A 23734-nucleotide genomic window follows, 5' to 3' on the forward strand; every position below is an offset into this window, starting at 1 on the left:
TCCCAGATCAGATGCTCAAGTCACTTAAGCCAGTGGTGAATTGTTGCCAGTACACTCCACTTAATCAAGAACGACCTCCCCTGCCTTTCTGACTGGTCCATGGGGAGGCATTCCTAACATGTGAACTATAGGAGAACTCCTCCTTGGACCACTTATCGCCAGAGAGCCCTCCATGAATTACATAGTTAGGAGCAGGCCTTTAACAAAGTGGGTCTAAGTATTATGCATTATCTTTAGATTTGCCAGATGAGCATGCCATACTTAATTTCCCTGCCCTCTGCACCCCAGGATAACAACTGATGCTCTGACTCTCATAGTTGTTTGTTGCCCTTCTCCCTTGAAGCTCAAAAGATGACTTTTCTTTTGCACTAATTTGTTGGATGCCGGACATTTTGATCTGGGAACCCCACAAGGGAGAAATAGAACCCAGTGCTCACTTGTCCCTGTCCACCAGAAGCACTGAGGAGAGGCAAGCATGTAACAGTGCCTCCATGATGAATATTTCCACATACACTTCCACTGAGCCACGAGCACTGAGCTCCAGAACCCACCCAAAGTCAATTATTTTTTACAGCAAGCTGTGATGAGTGTGAAGACATGGCGAACAGAAGGGTCAGAGACTTTGGATCTTTTTAAAGAAAACTCTTTATTAAGCAAGTGTTAGACAAAACAGTGTTTGAAGAATAAAGCAAAGTGACTTAAAATTCCACCACAGAATAAATAACGCAAACATAAGATGAACCTCACCTATGAAGTAAGAATGTGCCCAAAGTACTAATAACCCTACAGTAAATTTGCCTATCACAACTAATCCTCAACTTAATATAAAGGTTTCCTGAACCAAATGTTCCTAAAATAGTGAGTTGTCAGAATGGTTAAATCAAAGGATGAAATAAGGGAAACTGGTTAAAGTCCTTCCCTTAAGTGGAAACGTGTTGAGGGTAAAATCTCCAACTTAAAGTCCTTCCCTAAACTAACAAAGTCCATCAAATCAGGGAGGCCTTCTCCTCGGAAGACAGGACTTCTTAGGTGAGATATCAGGTGAGATATCAGCTGGGTCCTCTACTTTGGTTCTTTATTTTAATCATTTGGTTGATTCATCCCTCTCACAATCTCTCACTCTCTTGGATGCCTAGTATGTTGCCCCAACCTCCAGTAGGGCTTCTGAGTGTCTCTCTCTTACCCAATCTGTGGGGTATTCCTACCTCTTACTTAGTGGCACTTTTCTCCATCTCTTTGACTTTGCTTTGCCCCTCTCCTCTTCAGGGGACTACGCCTTTGCCCCGCTTCTCTTCCGTGGACTTGCTTCTGTCCTGGTCTCTCTACCAGGGTCTTATCGCATCGTTTGCCCCTCTCCTCTTAAGAGGACTTGGCGTTTGCCCCTATTCACATCAGGGGATTTGCTTCTGTCGTGGTTGCTCTACCAGGGTCTTACAGAAGGGTTTGCCCAGCTCCTCGTCAGGGGACTTGGCTGTTGCCCCTCTTCTCTTTAGGGGACTTGCTTCTGTCCTGGTCTCTCTACCAGGGTTTTATGGAAGGGATTCGTTCGCCTCTTCCCTGGCTTCTGAGGCAGGTCAGCTCTCCCATCTTTTAGGCTTAGGTGGGCTTCAGAGATACTCTCCTTTTTCCCCCTGGTTCAGTCGGTTTCCTCTGCCTCTTCTCAGGAAAGTCAGCTCTTACACGTTTTAGACTTGGGTGGGCTGCATGGCTACTCTCCTTCTTCCTCCTGCTTCATTCAGCTAGCTCAGCCTCTTCTAAGGCAGGTCCGCTCTTCCACCTTATAGACTTAGGTGGGCTGCAGGGTACTCTCCTTCTTCCCCCCATGGTCAATCAGTTTCCTCCAGGCTCTTCAGACAGCTTCCAGGCAGGCTGTGCTGCAAGGTAGTCCAGGCTTGTTCACCCAGGCAGCATCTCCTCCTTCAGGATACAGCTCCTCTTTCATTCACCAGCATCTGGAAAGAAATACACGGACACCTGTCCCTAACTGAGACAAGTTTAGAGGGTATGCAGTGATAAAATCGTGGCAAAAAGGTCGCCTGTAAAAAAAATTGCAGCAAAAATGCTGTGGTTTGACCCGTTAAAGGTGTACCCCATTACACCATTTAAAGGGAGCGGGGGTTGCAGGGGTGTCCCCCGTTACCCTTAAATGGTATAATGGGTATAGGGGTTGACCGGGTGTCCCCCACATCCTTTACATGGATTGCAGCGGAAAAATCAGAGCCTTTTTGCCGCAATATTTTGTGTCCACAGCCATTTTTGCAGTGATTTTAACCCATGGAACCGTTTAGTGTGAGCCGGCTCTGCTTTTATAGCCAGACTCCTTCTGATCCTGTTGGCTGCTCATTAGAGGAAAGCCCTGCTTACAGGACTGGCTGGCAGGGTGTTTCCACGCTTGTCCTCTTCTGTCAGGCTCCCTCTGCTGATTGGCCAGCTGGACATCTGTTGTTATAATCATGATTTCACTTTCTTTATTTGTTATTCTTCTATCCGTGGCTACTTTTAGATATTATTCGTCCGGTCATTGGGGCTCAGGTTTTTATTTTGTTCATTTAAGTACCACTGACATTTCTCCAGGTTCCTCTTTGGGGATTTGAACCCAGGTTCTCCATTGGCTGTATGTTGTTTTAAACATCCAGGACTTGTCCCCTCATGGTAAAAGGTAGGGCCTTTCCTCTGGAATCCTGCAGTATCTATCTGCCATCAGCTCTCATCAATTTCCATCCCTTGGGGCGGAGCATGCAGCTATTGTGGCTCCCGCTGCTCCAGCACAGACATTCTAAGCTGTGTCACTGCTGCTGCCGTCCAGTTTCAGTGAGGAGAGCTACAACTGCCATCAGGCAGTCTCGGGTAAGTCTCTTGTGGGGATTGTAGCACTGCTATTCACCACAAAACCTGTCCTTTTTGGTCTTCAAGACCAACTTGTTCTTACAAAGACCTCACTCTGGCTTCCTAATCCCCACCTCCAAATTGCTCAGCAAGTCCCTTGGAAGCCCCATACAGCTTTCACCCTCTACCAAAGGGGTGAAAGGGTATTGATGCAGGCTTGAACTAGCCACATTGTATACCTTTACAGAGAGGGAGTCGCTGACTGCCCTCATCTACACAAGTACTGCTGAGGTGTCCTCTATCCAACTCAGAAGCCCCCTTTTGCTGTCTTGTTACCTCAGAGATCGGTTGGGCCACTGAACCGGGGGCTGACCATGTTTAGTTCTCCGTCCTGCACTGTTTTCTATCCGCCTTTTCCCTCCAAATGTATGCAGTGGTATGTTTCTCACACAGTGGAAGCAAATCCATTATTCAAGCAGGCTAATTATGTCAGACTTTGGTGTTGGTTGACTATTGGGAGTGGGAGTACTGGAAAGAGCAACCATTCAGGTCAAGCACATCACGGATCTCCCCCCTCCCCCTGCTTTGTACTAGGAATAATGATTGCACCAAAAATGTCACATTGAAAAACCCACCCTTTTCATGGTATTTTTTAGATCTTAACACTGCATTTGACTAAGCGAGCTGTCACCTTCTTAGAGAGGTTCATGAAGGGACAGGGATGGAAGGATCATTAATTAACATTTTGGAGGCTCTCCAACAACAGGACATATGTTCGATTTGGCTTCTTGAAAGAGTGTTCAAGCTGGTTGCTTATTCAGGCCGGAGTATGTCAGGTTTGAGTGTTACCCCGGATTCTTAAAATTACCTGGATGAGACCTAGATCCAGGTGTTCATCAGTCAAAGAGCATGGGGTATTCCCTCCTCCTTTGCTGATGCTGTTCTGCTTGTGCACACTGCTTGTGCACACTGAGCTGTCCTGGATCGCTTGCTCCAAATCCTTTGCCTTTACTCTTAGCAGAAGAATGTAATTATCAATATGTTTGTAAGCCTAAGCGTATGATGATAGGGAAAAACAGGTGTCGGCTTAAGAGGATTTGTTCCATTAACGGCAGTCCTTTAGAGGTTATGAATTCCTATTAATATCTTGGCCTTCAATTTTTGAATTCCTTTCTATGGGCATTCCAACTGGAGGAGTCTGCTATTACACTGACCCAGGTTGCAAGAGTGGGGCTACCTCCCTTTAGCAGCAGGTTTGGGGGTCACTCAGTGGATACAGTTATTAGTGTCTTTCAAGCACAGGCCTGTTCTGCTTAACAATATGGCACAGATAAATGAGGGTGTGCAAATATATCTCCTCCACAAGGTTTTATCGTCTCCTAAAAAAGGCTGTTTTGGGGAACCTCATGGTTAGCATGTAATGCAAATTAGGTTTACATTCAACTTCTAACCAGGCTGCTCTTATATTGGACCACCTCTCTCTATTTGCTCTCTGTGCGGTTAAGCGCTCATGCTGCTGTAAATATGTTCACTCTCAAAGAAATCATATCCTTCGGAAAGCACCATTATATCCGGTGCCAAATCCCTAGATGCTATCACTTTCCCCCAAGGGGAGCCCCTTTCCGTAAGGCCAGCGAGGTGAGGCTGCTACCCGATAGCCCAGCCTAGGAGTTGTACACAGCGGGAGGATCTTGTGGGGAGAGACTGTCCCTATGGGCACAGGGATAGACATCTAGGCAGAACCCTCTCTCAATTACCCCTCCTAAACCTACACCTATAGTACACCCCAGTAATATACTCAACCACCCTATGTACTTGTGTACAGCCAGTGACATAAAATCCACTGAGACGAAGCCCAGACTACCCAAGTATGACTTACATCACAAGTATTGGAACAAGAAGAGCTGCAGCAATATGAAGATCCCTCCCAGAAGTAGGTGTGAGCATTCTAGTTCTCCACTAAGGGCCAATTCCAACACCAACATAAAAACAGAAGATGGACTAGGGAGTTTGTCAAACCCTACCTTGAGCAGCCGCGAGCATGGAAGCGGTTTGGCGTGGAAGCAAGAGAAGGGGTTGCTGACCGGGATGCTGGCGAGAAGGCAAAGACGTCCACACACAGTCTGACAATGAAGGACTGACCTGGAAGCTGGCAGAGCAGAGGTGCAGATCTGCAGCAGTACTTGGCAGGAGACTGAACCAAGTCTGCCCAAGTCTACAGATGAGGAAACCTTGCCATGGAACCCGCGATCTGAAAAGGCAAGGGAGTGCAACCCTCTCCATCGTGGCTATACTTGGCAAACTGGAAGACCAAGTGGGCTTTACTGGGGAAAGCTGGGTCAAGAACCATACCTGTACATGAACTATTGAGAAAGAAGGTAAACAGTGAAAGAAGGATCATCCGGGAGAAGGGAGTCATTCCCCCTGAGTATCGCTGAGGGTAAAGAGATTGTGGAATCAAGATACCAGGAGAAGGAGTAATTCTCCTGGTAGTGCTATGTCTACAGAAAAAGGACCATCTAACCAAGATGCCAGGGGAAGGGAGTCATTCCCCCTGGTTTTGTGTGAGAGAGAAACAGTGGAGCCAGAGACCAGGAGAAGAGAGTCATTCTCCTGGTAGTTGAAAGGATCAAACCACCGGATATCGTGATTCAGGGGAAGGGAGTCATTCTCCCTGGGGTGAGGAAACAAGAACTTTTTCTGATATAGAGTGTTACAAGATTGACAATCCTTTGTCTGGTAGGTATTGGGGCCAGGAGAAGGAAGTCATTCCCCCTGGTTAAGCACTTGCAACCAGAACTGTGCTACCCAGTCCAGGAGAAGGGAGTCATTCTCCTGGACCAGGAACATTGACACAACCTTTTAGCTTAGGTATAAGTGTAAGGGACAGAGTTAGAGTTTCGACCCAGGATGGTGGACTCTTTAGTGTTCCAAGATATTATGACAGACTCATTAGCATTGTAGGTGAGGCAGGAACACCCCTCATAGAATTTGGGAAAGTTAGATTGTCCCTTTATTTTCTTGGTGAATAAAAGCCTATAGCAACCATTATGCCACCTGTGTGTCAGTCTCCTCCTTCTGCACCCTTTCAATCCTTTCACTGGAGTATATTCAGAAGAGGCTTTCTCAAATGGTTCTGAGTAACTTCTGGTAGCTATCAATTAAGCTGTCAACCTGTCTCTCTTCTTCTTGCTGATAGATTGTATCCATCAGTGGTGATTTTTGGATACCGAAGCCTGAGCCTCATTACTCCATCTTCTTGGGTTGAGTATGTAATCGTGGGTTAGCATTCTTCTTGGTATGTGTGGACTTGTCACAGCAGGGCTGGTTTCACAGGGTCTTCGCTTTGATGGGCCACGGGTAGCGGTCGAAAGGGTTTGTAGTGGTGGCCGTGAGTCTTCTGATCAGAGGGTTCAGGTTCTGACCCAAGCCTTTACAGAAGTTCTTCCTCAGCTTCGCCAGATGTTCGTCCAACATTTTGATGTCCAGTTCTCTGTGAAAGTCCGCTATCCTTGTGAAGATTGGAGCTCCAGACTATATCCACAAGGCCTTGTTCTGGACTATCTGAAGGCTCTTCCTGTATCACTCATGGCAAATCATCCATGCTGGGGAGGCATATGTTGGGGTAGGTCTGATGAGTGCCTTGTAGATGTTAATCTTTGTCTGGCGGGCACGGACTTGGTCTTCAGGAGTGGGTACAGCACTGCCATCTCTCCTGTTGTCTTCTGATGACTATTCTCGATATGGCTTCTCCAGTTGAGCTTGCTGTCCAGGGTCACACCAAGGTAGCGGCTGTTGCTCTCCCACTTGATGGTCTCCCCATTGAGGCTGATGTGCGGCTGCTCCTTGATCTTCTTTCTGGTGAACAGCATAGCAGTTGTCTTGCTGGTGTTGAGTTCTATCCGCCTATCGCTGTAACACATTGAGATGGTATCCAATGAAGCTTGCAGGTTCTTCACCACTTCCTTTTCGCTGAATGACTGGGAGATGACTGCAACATCGTTTGCATACAGTGCCAGGTCAGTCTTGTGAAGATCTGTCGGGATGTAGTTGGTGAAGATGTTGAACAGGAAGGGTCTGAGGTTCAATCCCTGTGGCACGCCTGCTCAGATGGGATGTGATGAGGACAACTCAGATTGCATGGCGACATGCAAGGTGCGGTCTCCCAGATAACTTGCAATCGTCTTTACCGGGTAGATCGGAAATCTCAGGCCGATCATCTTGTGCAGCAGTCCCTTGTGCCAGACTACGTCGAATGCTTTGGCCACATCCAAGAAGACGATTCCCGTGGACTTTACCTTAATTTTTTTATTTTTGACGCAACCAAGAGACCCGGGGAATACGGGCGCCAATGACAAAGTCCCAAACACAGATGACAATGACAAGACAGCCAGGCCCAAATAATTATCAGCCAAAGCGTTAAGCTTACTAACCAAATAGATGCATTTTGAGTTGCCTCTTAAAGATGTCGATGGACTCACAACTTCTGAGCTCCAAGGTCAAGGCATTCCATTTTTTGGGTGCTGCTACCCAGAATGCACATTTGTTGACAAAATCAAGGTTGGTAGTGGGAACTTCTAGTAGCTTGAGATTATTGGATCTGACATCCCTAGAGATTCTCTTACTGTTCAAGTTATCTGCCACATAGGCCGGAAATTGACCGACTAGGCATTTGAAAGTAATCGTAAGCAAGCGAAATTCAAGCCTTGCCTCTATGGGGAGCCAGTGCAGACTTTTCCTGGCATCAGAGACACGATCACATTTCTTAAAACCAAGCATGGCCCTAACTGTACTATTCTGAATCATTTGGAGTCTTGCTATTTCTTTCTTCCCAATGCGTACCAAGAGACTGCCACAATAGTCAATCTTAGAGCCAATAAAGGTCCTCGCTACAGTTTCACAGGATTTTTGACAGAGATATGGTCTAATGTGGCACAGTAGCCTTATATAGAATGCCAAGGCAGATACGAGGCTACTAACCTGGGCGTTCATTGAGAGGCATTGATCAAACGTGACCCCCCAAAGTCTTTATTTTATCTTTCGACTTAATTACATAGTCTCCTATTAAAAATTGTGCATAGTCCGTACTCAGCTTTTTCAATCTATGGCTTGAACCTATAATCATAAATTCTGTCTTTTCACTGTTGAGTGCCAGGCCATTCAAACACATCCAGCCATGAATCAGGTTGTAGATCTTATTAATCCGATTCGTATCCTCCAAATAATGTCCTGTCAGGGTGATGAGGCACTGGGTGTCATCGGCATAGTTTGAGAAACAGATCTGATTCTTTTCCAGTATAGTGAAAAGGGGGTCGTAAAGATATTATACAAAATAGGCGATATAAAGCCCCCCTGCAGTACTTGTTGATGTTGAATCCTTGGCTGATGGTGTCCACCACTCTCAGCAGCTGATGGGTTGTTGCATGCTCCTTTTGAAATCCAAACTGTTCCTTTGCTAGAAGATTTCTTTTGGAGGCAAAGTCGCTGAGTCGGGTGAGGAGAACCTTATCCAGGAGCTTTGATAATCCAGAGAGCAGCTCCTGGAGAAGGTCCTCCTCGCCCGACTCAGCGATTAAGCAACCGAAAGGTGCTTTTCACTTTAAATACTGGAAATGGAGAGCCCTCTTCCCATTGGACCTTGTGGTTCCCTAACTAAACATTATGTATCATTTGATTTCAGCAGGTTCTCATCCACCTTAACCAAAAAGACAAATCCTGCTTGCTTCCTCTCGGCAGATGCCTCAATAATTACAGTAAAGTTATGTCAGAGGCATTATTGATCGAACCATAGCATGTGTGTCTCTTAAAAGCTGTGTCTACTTCACCCTCTTGCAGCAAGTGAAACAACCTATCCTTGTTCTCTGAACATCACAAATGTAAACATTCAGAGCCAGGCTCACAAAATGAAAGTAGTGCAGAGAATGTGCATGTTTCATTGCACTATTTCTAGAAATGCGCAGGTCATCTTATTTTCAAAGGTAACCTGTGTATTTCAGGAGGGGCTGGACAGTGACGTAAAGATGCGTTGTCAAGCCCCTGTGCATGCATTAATTTTGTGCGCGTGTTTCTGACACAAATGTATAACAGGCTCCCAGCAACCACGTGGTTGCTGAGAGCACATTTCACTTAGAGGGCCAGTCTTTGTGAAATGATTGGGGAAAAAACCCTTTCCATCCCTGTTTGGGGAATGGAAGTGCTAGTATGATAGCCACGGTTTAACTCATGTCTGTCACACTTCAAAATCAAATGGGTCAGAGATGACCCTGCCATGATTTGCGCCTGCCGTTTCAGGGAATTTCAAAGCGCATCCCATTTGTGAATTCAGGATGCGCTTTAAATGCCCTGAAACACCCCTTAATATTGTTGTTATTGTTATTTTGCATTTATATAGCGCCTTATATACCATTGGTATGGTCTGAAGGCGCTGGTAGGTTGAACGCCCTTGGGAACCGAAGTTCATATCAATAGAGGGAGTAGAGATAGTCAAAAAAGGGTGCGTGTGAGCACCAGGTATGTGTGCAGCTCGTGCGGGATCCGTGTGATAGCTGCTTTCTAGCGATAGGTGTGCCGGTGGAGAGGTCAGGAATATGTGTTCGTTCTGGCAGGATTTATCCAGATCGGATGTGGCTGCGTTAGGCCTGAGGAGAACGCCTGTCTGGGGGGATGTAACCAGCAGTGATTACTTAGAATGATGTGGAGTGAGCGGCGAGTGTTGGTATGAGAACAGTTATACCGAATGGTGTCATAATATCTCTGTGTTCTAGTTGAGTGGTGATGTAAGGAGAGAGAAGCGTGGTGGTGAGATAAGATGAATTATATGCCCTTTCAGACATTCTCTGCAATCTAAGTCATACTATATTCGTCACGTGCTCTTCTACGCACTCTCCTCCTCCCCACGACGCACTCACCCCACGGCACACTCACCCCCACGACGCACTCACCCCCACGACGCACTCACCCCCACGACGCACTCACCCCCACGACGCACTCACCCCCACGACGCACTCGTCCCTTCTATGCACTCGTCCCTTCTACGCACTCGTCCCTTCTACGTACTTGTCCCTTCTAGGCACTCGTCCCCACTACGCACTCATCCCCCCTACGCACTCATCCCCAGTACGCACTCATCCCCACTACGCACTCATCCCCACTACGCACTCATCCTCTCTACGCACTTATCTGACTCCCGCGCTCCTTTTGCTCCCCGCACTCAACTGCTCCCCGTACTCATCTGTTTTAAGCACTCGTGCCTTTCACGCATTCAATAGCACTATCCTGTCCTATATATTCACCTCCACACTCATCTGTTCTAAACCTTCATCTGTTCTGTACACTCATTCACTCTGTATTCCTATCCACTCATATGTTCTATCAACTCATACGCTTCATCCACTCTGTACACTTATCCACTCATACGCTCTAACACTCATCCGCCTTATCCACACATCCACTCATCTGCCCTATCCACTCATTCTCTCATCCGTTCTACCTTCTCATTCACTCTATCCACTCAATCCACTCAATCCACTCATCCGCCCTATCCACCCATCCTCTCAACCGTTCCATCCTCTCATCCACTCTATCCACTCATCCACTCACCACTCAATCCATATCCACTCATCCGCCCTATCTACTCATCCTCTCATCTGCCCTATCCACTCAATCGCCCTATCTACTCATCCTCTCATCCGCCCTATCCACTGATCCGCCCTATTTACTCATCCTCTCATCCACCATATCTACTAATCCTCTCCTCCGCCCTATCTACTCATCTTCTCACCCGCCCTATCCACTCATCCTCTCAACCGTTCTATACTCTCATCGACCTATCCGCCATATCCACCCATCCTCTCCACCGTTCCATCCTCTCATCCACACTATCGACTCATCAACTCTATCCATTCATCCACTCTATCCACTCATTCTCCCTATCTACTCATCCTCTCATCCGCCCTATCCACTCATCTGCCCTATTTACTCATCCTCTCGTCTGCCATATCTACTAATCCTCTCCTCCGCGCTATCTACTCATCTTCTCACCCGCCCTATCCACTCATCCTCTCAACCGTTCTATACTCTCATTGACCTATCCGCCATATCCACCCATCCTCTCCACCGTTCCATCCTCTCATACACACTATCCACTCATCAACTCTATCCATTCATCCACTCTACCCACTCATTCTCCCTATCTACTCATCCTCTCATCCGCCCTATCCACTCATCCGCCCTATTTACTCATCCTCTCATCCGTCATATCTACTAATCCTCTCCTCCGCCCTATCTACTCATCTTCTCACCCGCCCTATCCACTCATCCTCTCGACCGTTCTATCCTCTTATCCTCTCAACCGTTCTATCCTCTCGTCCACTCAATCCACTCATCCGCCTTATCCACCCATCCTCTCAACCGTTCCATCCTCTCATCCACTCTATCCACTCATCCACTCTATCCGCACATCCACTATATCTGCCCTATTTACTCATCCTCTCATCTGCCCTATCTACTCATCCTCTCATCTGCCCTATCTACTCATCCTCTCATCAGACCTATCCACTCGTCCTCTCAACCGTTCTATCCTCTCATCCACTCCGTCCACTCATCCATACTATCCATTCGTCAGGTCTATCCACTCATCCGCTGAATTCACTCATCCGCTCAATCCACTCATCCGCTCAATCCACTCATCCGCTCAATCCACTCATCCGCTCAATCCACTCATCCGCTCTATCCACTCATCCGCTCTATCCACTCATCCGCTCTATCCACTCATCCGCTCTATCCACTCATCCGCTCTATCCACTCATCCGCTCTATCCACTCATCCGCTCTATCCACTCATCCGCTCTATCCACTCATCCGCTCTATCCACTCATCCGCTCTATCCACTCATCCGCTTTATCCACTCATCCGCTTTATCCACTCATCCCCTCTTATCCACTCATCCCCTCCTTTCCACTCATCCGCTCTTATCCACTCATCCATTCTATCCGTTCATCCGCTCTTATACACTCCTCCGCTCTGTACATTCCTCCGCTCTGTACATTCCTCCGCTCTGTACATTCCTCCGCTCTGTGCACTCCTCTGTTCTGTACACTCCTCTGCTCTGTGCACTCCTCTGCTCTGTGCACTCCTCTGCTCTGTGCACTCCTCTGCTCTGTGCACTCCTCCGCTCTGTGCACTCCTCCGCTCTGTGCACTCCTCCGCTCTGTGCACTCCTCCGTTCTGTGCACTTGTCCGCTCTGTACACTCCTCCGCTCTATACGCCCATCCACTTTGTACATTCGCTAGGTCTACACACTCTCCGCACTTCCATATTCATGCGTTATTCATATTGACGTGCACTACATACTCATCAGGTTCACATACTCGTCTTTTCTACACACTTATCCCGTTTACGCTCATCCGTTCTGGACATTCATCTGTTTTACGCAATACTGCGTTCTACTCGCTTCCCTGTATTACGCGCTCATCCGCTCTACACGCTTGTCCGTTCTACACACCCAGCCTGCTCCACACACTTATCCACTCAACATGTTATTTATTTATTTGCATTTGTAAAGCGCACTGTAGCCCTCAGGCATTAAGGCGCTATGAGATGGCTTAGAGAGGCTTGATTCAGGGTTACAAGAATGCGGCCCCAGCAGAGACTTGAAAACAGAGAATAGTTACGGTTCACAACGGACATTTTCATGAGTTACATTATCAAAATCATCTTACAGAATGCATAGCAAAGGTTGTTTTAGACAAAGAGTCTAGTTTTGATGGCCTTCCTGAAGGTTGCATGGGAGTCGATTCCCCTGATGGACGGGGGAAGGGAGTTCCACAGCGTGGCTGCCATGTTGGGGAAGCTTGAACCGCCCGCTTTCACTCTGCGGGTGGAAGGTACAAGGATTCTGTTGGTATAGGCCACTCTGGTGGGCCTAATAGGAGTGTGCAGGCTGATTCTTTGAGCTAGGTAAGGTGGAGCGCGACCATGCAGGCACTTGTGCGCCAGGGCGAGAGTTTTGAAAGTAATTCTCTCCTTGACGGGGAGCCAGTGGACCTTTGTTCTGGCCTCAGAGATGTGGTCCCGTCTAGCTGTTCATCCATTCCATATACTCTTCGGTCTGCATATTCATTCGATTCCCACATTCATTCAAACTATATAGTTATTTGTTCTAAGTAATTCATCCACGCCATTTACTTTGTTCGCTCTGCATGTATTCTATCCATTTCGGGAGTTTAAATCTCTTTCCTGTTCCCGTATGATTTATTCTTATTAACCATTTCACTGCTTGATCTACTTTATTAATTTAATTAAGTTTGCCCTTCTAGTTTACATTGGGGGTCGCTGTCAGATTCTCGCATCCGGTGGTTTGATGGATTGGTGTCATTGAGTTGCTGTCGGTCTGTTTGGGTTAGTTTGGTATGTGTTGGTTTTAGGGGAAGAGCCAGGTTTTCAGCAGTTTGCGGAAAGACATTAAGTCCTCAGTCTGGCGGATGTGGGATGGGAGTGAGTTCCATAGCGTGGGGGGCAAGGCTGAGAAAGATGATCCGCCTAACCTGATTGATTTTGTCTTTGGAATGACTAGGAGGCCGGCTGAGCTTGATCTTAAGGTGCGTGGGGGTTTGTAGGGTTTTAGCTTGTCTTGAAGATATTGAGGTCCGGTTTTGTGCAGTGCTCGATGCGAGATGCACAAGGTTTTGAAAGTCACCCTTCGGGCTACTGGAAGCCAGTGCAGCGTTTTAAGGGCTGGGGAGATGTGGTCTCTGGGGCCAAGTGCAAGAAGCAATTTGGCTGCCGCGTTCTGTTCCCTTTGGAGTTTATTCAGTTGGTATGCGTGGACTCCAAGGTAGAGGGGGTTTGCGTAGTCCAGTCTTGATATAACGATTGATTGGACCGCGGAGAGTCTGTTGGGAAAGGAGAGATATTGCAAATGTGCAATTGTGCAAAGGAGAAAAAAGGGAATCTGAATGAGGCCATGTGCTCATTCAGATGCCTTTTATGAAATTGGTGTAACTCCTCACTTGCGCCCAAAAAAGTTTTGAGAATCTGGCCCTCAGTATCCAACGGTTGAGTAATATGCATACCACCTACTGGGTCATCCGCCTGTATTCTCTCAATAAAAACTACAGTCTTACTACTCCAACACCACCAGCCTAAAGCCCCATCTCCGTTTAGTGAAGAATACTAATAGAATAAGTGAGGCATCACCATACCACCACCAGCATTGCCCCCACCCGCAACTCCCTCCCAACTATGCCCATAGGCCAGACCTACATTGTAACTCAGAAAAAATGAAGTATGGCTCTGCAATGAAAATGAAATAACAGAATCCCGCCCCTTAATGCGATTGGAAACGAGCCATGGTATTCCAAATCAACATAGACTCTTGGCTGACACAAGCAGAGATAAATCACACCCCCCACCACACCCGAGTTCTTGGATAAGGCATTTGTTCAAGGAAAGCACACAGACAGACTGGCAGCTCGCTGACAGTCTTTTTTTGTTCTCTTATATTTTGACATGATTGATAAGGATATAAAAAAATCTATCAAAGGGATTTTCTTTTTTCCTCACCAGGGGTCTGGGTTACAGAATTCTTGCTGATAAGTCATAAGCCTCTGGTTCATGAAGATCACGTAACATTAACCAAGATGCTTCTTACTGGCGCTCGACTCCTTACCGTTGATGACTGGTGCCCCAACCTTTCTTCTTTAGTTCCAGACAGTCCTGCTGCCCCTAAGAACTTTTAGAGAGTTTAATATCCAGTAGTTCACACCCTTCTCATACCATAGATGTTTGTTACATGGCCACATTATTTAGGAAGACTAGGCCATCGGAAAATGTCTAGGTGTACTGAATGTGCACCTTTTGTAAGTACTCCATGGCAGACTTGAATTCCCACAGTTACGTTGGAGTGTACCTGCTGAGATCTTGAAATATTTGTATTTTGCATCTGTTGTGTTTTACGTGGGGCCTGTCGAAGTTGCATCTAGAATAGTCTCTTTGGCAATGTAGGAATGCCTCAAGACACTGAGCCTCTCCTTGGATACTGGTGTGGACCACGGGCCAACATGATTAGCTCTGTCGATAGCCAAATCAATATTGTGCTCAGTGTGTAAAAGCAAAGTGAATAGGCCCTTTCAGTAATGTTATGAGATATAGATCCTCTGCTCCTTTCCATATGAGAAAACTTAAGTGTGTAGTCCTGTTAAGCGCAACCGCTTTCAACTCTCGAACAGTAAACAAAATATTAAAATTGTATGCATTTATTTCATGACTAGTAGATAACAAGTGTCAAACTCTTTGGAAACAGTGCCTATTCTTATCTTTGCTGCCAGCCCTTTGTGGCACAACTGAACGATGAGGTATTTGGTTTCAAAGTGTAGTAGGGTTGATTCAATATATGTTTCAAATTGTGTGCTTATGCATCTTGAAAAAAGTCTTGCCAATGGCTCCAAAAAGTCAAAAGTACTTAGTAAAAATCATCCAGCCCTTGATACCGTGCTTCGCAAACATCCTAAAGTATTACTAACCAGGACGATTCAGTGTTGCATTTCAGGTTCCATGCTATGATACCGTTAACAAAAATAGAAGACATAAAAACTGTCCTTCCAAGAAATTAACCAATGCCTGATAACTTTATGCTTATAGTTAAATGTTGTAGATAAATGCGTTTCCCGGCCCTGGCAATTAGCTAGTGAGTGACACAAAGAGCACATAACACTACATCCTGTGACATTGTACTCGAGAATCTGGATCCCAAAAATCCTTTGCTTGTTTACCAATATGTGTGCTTTGTTTTTTAGGGGATGTTTGCGGAAGGAATCATGCATGGAAGGGGCACTTATTCATGGACTGATGGAGTGACTTATGAGGTCAGGTATTATTTTTGTATTACAATGTATAGTGGGTTGATTATGTTTATGATTTTGACAGACACAATATTTGTTGACATTGGATCATGAGACGTAAGTCCCTAGGTGATAACACTTCTATGGCCCGTCAACGTTTTGTAATACATTGAACCAAAATGTTTGTATTTAGTGGCACTTCCATGATATTTCTTGTCATTGAATGCTTTTGTTTGATTTATGTGTTCTGTTACATAGATTTTGGCGGTTTTTCCCCTTGAAGGTGTTATGGACAATATTTTGCCAAGCTTCCACATGTTGCCATGGTCCATAACAAAAAGCATATTTTGAATGTTGGAAGTGACTTAGGAGGTTCCAGTAAAGTCTTTCAGAACTTTCTCAAACAGTCACTATTCTGTTCGCAGGCCACATCATTTGCACTCTCCACTAGCCACTGGTTAGTGATAACTGAATCTTGACAAGTAAGAAATGGTGTGCTGTGTGTATGTGGAGAATTGAGGAGGCAAGTGACTCTTTATGCCTGACTAGTGGTTTGGTACATGAAATTGTGACCCCTGCTGTTCAGCTGTTTATGAACATTGCCATTGGAGTCTTCCTCATCTTCACAAAGAAAATGTCATGCCAGACAGAACTTGCTTGTCACGTTCTTCATTTGTTGCCAAGCATTTACAAATCTTCACAGATCGGGCACGGTTGTCCTTGAGTTAGATTCATCAACATTTTTACTCAGTTCGTGCTGTGGCAGAGTCTGTCCTTCTGCTCATTGTCTCCTTGGCTCGTTCGATAGGACTATTACTCTAGCTCAGGGCTATCCTCTTCAGGCAGACAAATGCCTTCATTGAGTGTTCCTTAGGCCCGCATAGGAGAGCAGAAAAGCAGAGCTAAGTGCCTTTCTCCACGCTTCTCCCTTGTGCCCCTGGCTCTTTAACTATTATTCCATATTGTTTGTCTCTTATTGAGCCATCCACCTACCCTTCCTATCCGTCTTTGAAATGTGAAAATCATAATAGGGATCACAATGGTCCCTCTGCCAGCCTATCACCGTGGTAAAGGCCCTCTTTTCTACATACATGAGTTCCTGCGTCTTCATGCCAGTCTCTTCATGCATTGAGAAAATGTGCCTGTCATTAGTTCCCTGGCTGCATCCTCTCCTATTTAGCATCAGAGACCCAGGGACGGAGAGGGGCTAACTGCAGGAGGGATGGGACTAGTGGCGTCAAGCTACGCTGGTGGCTGCTTTTGTGCTTGTAACAAGCCTGTACCTTTGCTGTGTGTCTCTAGGGTGCGTCTAGATTTTCCAAAGAGCTGCTTCAACACCTCCAACTCGCCTCTTGAAGATTTCAGACTTAAATTCCTTCAAGATCTCAGTCAGAACTGAAAAAAAGTATTTTGAAAAGGTATATGAGGTATCATGGGAGGTTGTTTTTGGTGGTCTTAATCCTGCCAAACAAGCATCTAAACGTCTGTTACCTCTTTTGTATAGGTCAGAACTATTTACTAAGTTAACCCCAAATCCAAATAACTGCTGAAAGCTATCAGTTCAGTTCTGGGAGGCATCTTTGCGCTATCTGGATTTTGAAGTATGATTAGATCATTGACTGTAAAAATGGTTAATTTAAATTCTGCCTCCCTGAAAGGCTTTTGATGGTTTCATTCAAGTGTCTCTAAAAGGGAGCAACGATCAATGGGGAAAATGGAGAACCTGCCTAGATCCCCAGAGGATTTTATTTATTGCAGTTAAAATATATTTTTGAATTTGGGGCCAGTTTGTGTAATTTGGTTAAAATCCCAAGATTATCGGGATTCTCTGCAGGAATTACCATCTGTAGATAGATACTTGACTAATGGAAGCCCTTCTTATTTCCCCTCCCTTGCCTTAAAGGTTCTTCTGGGTAGGATTATCTTCCCCCCCGCCCATGTCTTTATTAGGTTGCAGTACATATAGTCCCCTAGGCTATGGTCCGATTCCTTAGGTCAAGACTTCTCTTAGGCTCTAGTTGCTTCACAAACCACAAGGTTTTGGCATACTGTACCAGCAGGTGATTTTCCTCCTCTCCTTCGCTTCACTACTGTCTGGCTTTCTGATTTCTTCTGAAAGTAAGAGCTTCTTCACAGTGTTCCCTATTTGTCTTAGCAATTTCCTCTTTCCAAGCTCTCTTGGCTACCTCTTGCTTTTTTCTTATGTTGCTCTTGCTCCTCTCACTGCTCTATGACTAGCTCTTAAAAACGTTGTCCTAACTCCCTCAAAGTCTGGATGCGTTTGCCTCTGTTTATAGTTTGGCTTGGGCACTTATAGTTCGAATGAGGGCTCTGATTGGTGGGTCTGTTATACCATTAACATAGCATTATCTGATTGGTATATGTCTAATGGTTCAGAAACATCCTGAGTGTGTTGTAAAACGGTTCAGGTTTTGTGTGTTCCTTACTTATTCAGTTTGGTCACTTTCTTTGCTCCCTCAGCCCAAGGGCTGAAATACCCTATCCAACACCATAGACGTTACAGCGCTCAGCCATGTTTCATTCAAATCACTGGATCTGTCTGGAAGTGGGTTTGTTTGTTATAAGCGTTTCCACATGGTGCGCATGGGTTCTGTATTTTTCTCAGATGGCTCCAGGGTCGGACTGGGACAAGAAATGGGCCCGGTCACCCAAAAAAAGTGTCCCACCCCTCGCCTCATGACCCTTGACCTCTGACATCACCGGAAGTGATGTAATTTGACCCCACCCCAAAGTGACATCTTGGGAAGCGATGAAACACGACCTTTCACCCCTTGACAAAACAGGAAGTGGCATCAAATGGCATTGTTCCTAAGTACACTACGAAAAAAATTGTTATGATTTCACTAATGTGATATAGATTTCATACAAGAATGAATCACCATATGTATCATTAATATCTCTGTGTATAGATCCATATTGTCAAATTACTGTGAATCCAAGCAGACGTCCAAGGCCAAAATGATAATATGTTATTGTATAGCACCTACGCTTAAGCTCTTTTTCATAGAACAAATATACATACAAGATCACCCAACCTGTGTTGGTACTCATTTATCGACCTAAGAAGGATGAAAGGCTTTTTGAAAAAAAAAAAAAAATGAAAAGAAATATATATTTTTTTAATTGGATTTTTCTCCAAACCGGCCCAGGCATGGCCGAAACTGGCCCCCACTCCCCAGGGACGATTTCGGCCCAGCCACGGGCCGAAAGGCAGAGGGGCCAATCCGACCCTGGATGGCTCTGTTCCATGATCCCCTTTGGGCCCCTTGCATTGGACATGCGTTTGTCTCAGAGTCCCACTACCTTTGTCCAAAAGTGAGTGAAGTCTGAAATTCCTGTATGTACGGCAGTGATTGCAAACTCCTTTTTTCAGACTGATTTCCTCTTAGTTTTCTCCCATCTACATTATTCTCCACCTGCTGTGATAACATTGGGCACCTTTCTTCAATCTTAATAAAGCGCGCATCCTATGGGTGTATTTTCTTGACTGACACATTAAGTGGTAATTGTCTGGCATGTGGCAAGAGGGGCTTTGAGGGATCCTCCATGTACCACCTCCATGGGGTACATCATGTAATTGGTGGCGTTCCTTAGTCCTCCTCCATGGTTTCACAAATCTTCTTCTCGTCCGACTGCTCCCCTCTTACATTTTGTATGGCTGTGAGGTTGTTGATTCTTCGTAGGCATTATGGCATCACTCTGCATAAGGCAGAAGGCATGCTCAGTTACTGCTGACGTAAATAAAGTGATTGTGGTTCTTTTATGGGTTACCTATTAGGAATATATCCCCATGATGGTGTAGCTTACCACCCTGTGGATGGGCTAGAAACATCTGGGACTGTCAAAACTCGGATTATCGCCATCTAGGACTGTATGTCCCAGTAAGACTCTTCATCCTTTTCCAGTAGGGAAGCTTAGAATGTTCTCCTTCCTTTGGGTCTATGATAGAATCACCCGGGAATGGGAAAATACACTGATACTAGAATCAATAGTTTGCATTCTGGAAGCAAACGCTGTATATAAAAAAGTGCAGAGTAAATCAAGAATGGCCCACTGTTATATGGTGAAATCAGTGTGTGCAACCTCTTTCTTTCAGAGGCGGGTGCTGGTGAGAATTGATAGTCAGTAAACAAGAATCGCACGAGGAAGCAAATTGAGAATTAAGTTTATTAATTGGGACTTACTGTGGGTTTTGTACGGCCCACCCAGAAGTGAGCTGAGGAAAGACTTGCTTTTTCAGCTTGTGAAAGGAGTAGTACAGGACCAGGATTGGGTAACTGAAATATCTGCCCTGCCTCTTTGTTGGCGCAGTAGTTTGTCAGCCCTACGTATGTAGCTTTTCTACCTGAGGGGCAGAGGGGACAGGCGAGGGGGTAATTGATCATGCTTCGAATGAAGATCTCAACCTAAAAAAAAATCCAACTAATTCCAACTAATAAAGGAGGTTGTGGATGGGATGTGTAGCTCTGCCCGAAGTTTGAAGAAGCAGTATATTACTACTTCTTTCCTTGTTATCAGAGATAATATTTCTCCTAAGAATCGTGAGAAGGCCACAGATCCGGAACTAAAAGGAAAGGATTGTTTTTCTCCTGAATTACCAGTTTGAAGAAGCTTCAATGAAATTAGTAATTTTTGTACGGTTAGCCTCGAAAATACATGAATAGATATTTGAAACCTGACCATATGGGGCCTCATTGCGGCAGTATTACATATACCTCTGCATTACCGCACCACCCAACTATGAGTTGGGTGGAAAGTTGGAGGATTCACCTCCAGCCATGAGCTGGAGGTAAATCCATCAACTTTCTGCCCGACTTTTGGCAAAATTACTGCTGGTGGAATTTGGCCAAAAGGCCCCACTGAGTCCTATGGACTCCAATTAAATAGGGACTAACACTGCCACCGCCACTTGTAATCTGGAGGTAATACCGCCGGACCAAGTGCGGTAACAGTCATTTCATTTGGTGGTATCTCGGGGCATTTACTGTCGAGATACCAGCAAACCTCTAATGAGGCCCTATGAACTCTTTCTCCTCAGATTAGTATTTAAATATTAGCAACATCTTGGTTGATACGCAATATACCCTACCTGTCTCAACATTTTTCTACCTCTTACAAAATACTGTCTTTTACTAGATTTCAATGGTTCTTGTGAAAACCGGGTTTTTATGGGTAGAGCTTTAAGGAATATTGACAAATAAATAAGCTAATAGTAAAATAAATAAATAATATTGACAATGGTTTTCAGTTTACTCACCCAGAAAAGCATGTAGGAATGAGCTGATAGGAATGACCAAACCGCCCAATGTGTTTAGGAACTTTCCTAGATAAAGAATCAAAGCAACCAGTGTATAAAACACGTACGTTGTAACTCTAGCATCTCCTGCCTGTTTTTATCTCCTTTCCAATCCCTTTTCCTTTCATCTACCTCAGCTTCTTTTCCACTGTTATTTTTGCTCACTTCCTTGGGGACAATGGGATACAGAGAACATTCTGGAGAGGGGTGATAACAATTATCTGCAAAGGGGTGAAAAACTTGAATACAAATCTAGTATAAAGGAAGACTGAAAGATTGTAGAGATATTAATAGAGGAGTGTGCCTCCACCTTTGTTTTGCTTAAGTCACCCTGAGTGGGACGGTTATGCCCAGACGTGGGTCCCGAACCTGCAGGGCGTACACATCCAACGTACACGCCACTTATGACACCCAGTTTGGCAGAAACATGTCTCGGGTTGCTTGTGGTCTCAAACAGAAGGGATGTGACCAAGCAGTTTGAGATGAACTGCCCCTTTTAGGGTGGGTTCAAGCCTGATTTGCATATGGTCTTCCCCTATTATTTAATGACTTGGCAAGCTGAAGAACGGTCTGGAGGATTGCCCAGCACAATACCAGATCTTAAGATTAATTCAAAACCTTACAGACATCACCACTTCTATTTTGCTTAAGTCACCCCGAGTGGGGCGGGTTGGCTCAGACTTGTGTTCCAAGCTTGCTGCGCCTGGAGACCCAAAGTATACCTCACTGATGATGCCCAACGAGACCGAAACATGTCTTGGGTTGTTTGTGGCCTCGTGTAGAAGGGTTATGATAACGAAGTTCGGGCAAGACTGCTTTGTTAGGTGTTGGATGAAGCCTGATTTGCATATGGCCTCCCCCTTCCAGTAATGGTTTGAAAGGCTGAAGAACAATGCTCTGGAGGATTTCTCAGCACAATTCCAGGGGTAAAGATTAATTCAAAACTTTCCAGTTATCACCTCATTTGTTGTGCCAAGGATGATTGGGTCAGGTTGGCAAAACCTAGATAACCTGCAGTCAGAAATTGGCGGGGAGTAACCACCTTCAAACCTTACCTTGTAGTAAGTAAGATCTAAGCTAGCCAGTAATAATTCAACCAGACCTTGTGGGAGTAGCGAGCCTACCAAAAAGTACTCTGCTAACTTGCCCAGCAGTCACAAAGCATTAAACTGCAAACCAAGTGTGTCCCGAGGGTGCCAAGGGCATTCCTGTGGTTGAGCCTTGGTGTTAACGGGAATACTCAAGTCTACCAAGTTAGTTCCCTTGGCAGAGACTATAATGATGGTTGCCTGACAATGCAACGATGATGGACATGGGAGAACATAACGCTTGCTCATCTGACGTTGCCTCACAGACCTAAGCCCTCAAGAATAGAGAGCGGATCTAGAACTGTGAGTGATTGTTTGTGCTTAGACCTTTGACTCTTTTGCAAGATTTGACTCTTTTGACTCTTGATTGAAGTTTACTAACAAACTTTGTGTGAACCCGAGGAGCCGCTTTTCCAAAACTGATATGTAGACTTTGTGAACTGCCCCTACACCAGTTGGTTCTTTGCCTTCATCACTGTTACAGAGATACATTTAACCTTAATTTTCACTTTTTATCCACTTTACTTGCCTGCACAAATAAATCTAACCTTCTATTAACCTCTGTCATGTATCAGTCTCTATAGTAGTTCCATTTATGATTATATGGCCTCTAAGATGTTCCACCTCACAGTGATACCTTTCTAATCATCTTTTTATTAACCGTTTTTTCTAAGCATTTGAAAGCTATTTTAGTAGGAAAACACATATGCCATGAGGCGATAAAAGGCAAATGAATGTTTATTTTCGATTGTGAGTTGGGTGGAATAACGTTATAACATATTTATTTTGATCTATTTCTCAGGGTGATATTTATGTCTGTGATTTTCTTAAATCTTTTTAGGGGGACTTCTACATGAATGTCCCGATGGGACATGGGATTTACACATGGACTGATGGCAGCAAATATGAAGGAGAGGTGAAAGATGGAATGAGACATGGATTTGGCATGTACAAATGTGGTACTCGGCCGATATCGTACATTGGACAATGGAATGAGAAGAAAAGACATGGAAAGGTAAATGCATGTTTTGTACAATACTTCTTGATTCTAGCATTTAAACCTCAATGCAGTGCTCAGTGTTACTGTGTGCTATGGAGACACATTTCCATATGCTGACCTGTCCTACAATTTCTTAGATTCTTTCTCAACTTCTTGTGCAAATCTCAATCCTATCACCATTATTAGAACATACATGGGTAAATTAATCGCATAGCTCAATGCGGTAATGCATACACTTCATATTTTCTGCCTTAATCGTGTAGCCTTTGTGATGAATCAGCAATGATTCCCCCAGGAAACCTGGCCTGGGACCCTTCTGATGTGGCCAGGGAAAGGCAGACGCTTTCTGATCCTGAACCTGGGGGTGGTGTTCTGCGGGAGGATCACATGAGGGGGGAAGCAGTTCCGGAAGAATGGGAAACCCCCATGTTCAACTTTCACCGAACCCCCCTCTTCTAATGGCTTATTGTAAAACAATAGAAATAATCATAATTTTGACAGGGTCGAGTTACAGATTCCTTCTCAAATAGTCAAAGATCTACTGTGGCAATTGAAAGATAAACTTGGTAAATCTGGTTTAGAATTACGAAAAAAGATCATACTACCCCCTATAACTCGACCTCAGGATGAGGGGCATAGATGTTCAACTGCTCCCTCATGGCAG

At 45.1% G+C, this 23734-nt stretch overlaps 1 protein-coding gene across 3 annotated transcripts in view; it reads left to right on the forward strand.

Moving 5' to 3' along the window:
• Positions 1-23734, forward strand: part of RSPH10B (radial spoke head 10 homolog B) — a 765802-nt gene that overhangs the window by 120961 nt on the left and 621107 nt on the right. For all 3 annotated transcript variants that reach the window (XM_069645637.1, XM_069645638.1, XM_069645639.1), the window contains exons 4-5: positions 15621-15689; positions 22912-23085. In XM_069645637.1, the coding sequence (XP_069501738.1) occupies positions 15621-15689; positions 22912-23085 (243 nt within the window). The remainder of the gene's footprint in view (positions 1-15620; positions 15690-22911; positions 23086-23734) is intronic.

This window comes from Ambystoma mexicanum, chromosome 2p (genome assembly GCF_040938575.1).
Source record: "Ambystoma mexicanum isolate Mex_15411 chromosome 2p, UKY_AmexF1_1, whole genome shotgun sequence".
NCBI lineage: Eukaryota > Metazoa > Chordata > Amphibia > Caudata > Ambystomatidae > Ambystoma > Ambystoma mexicanum.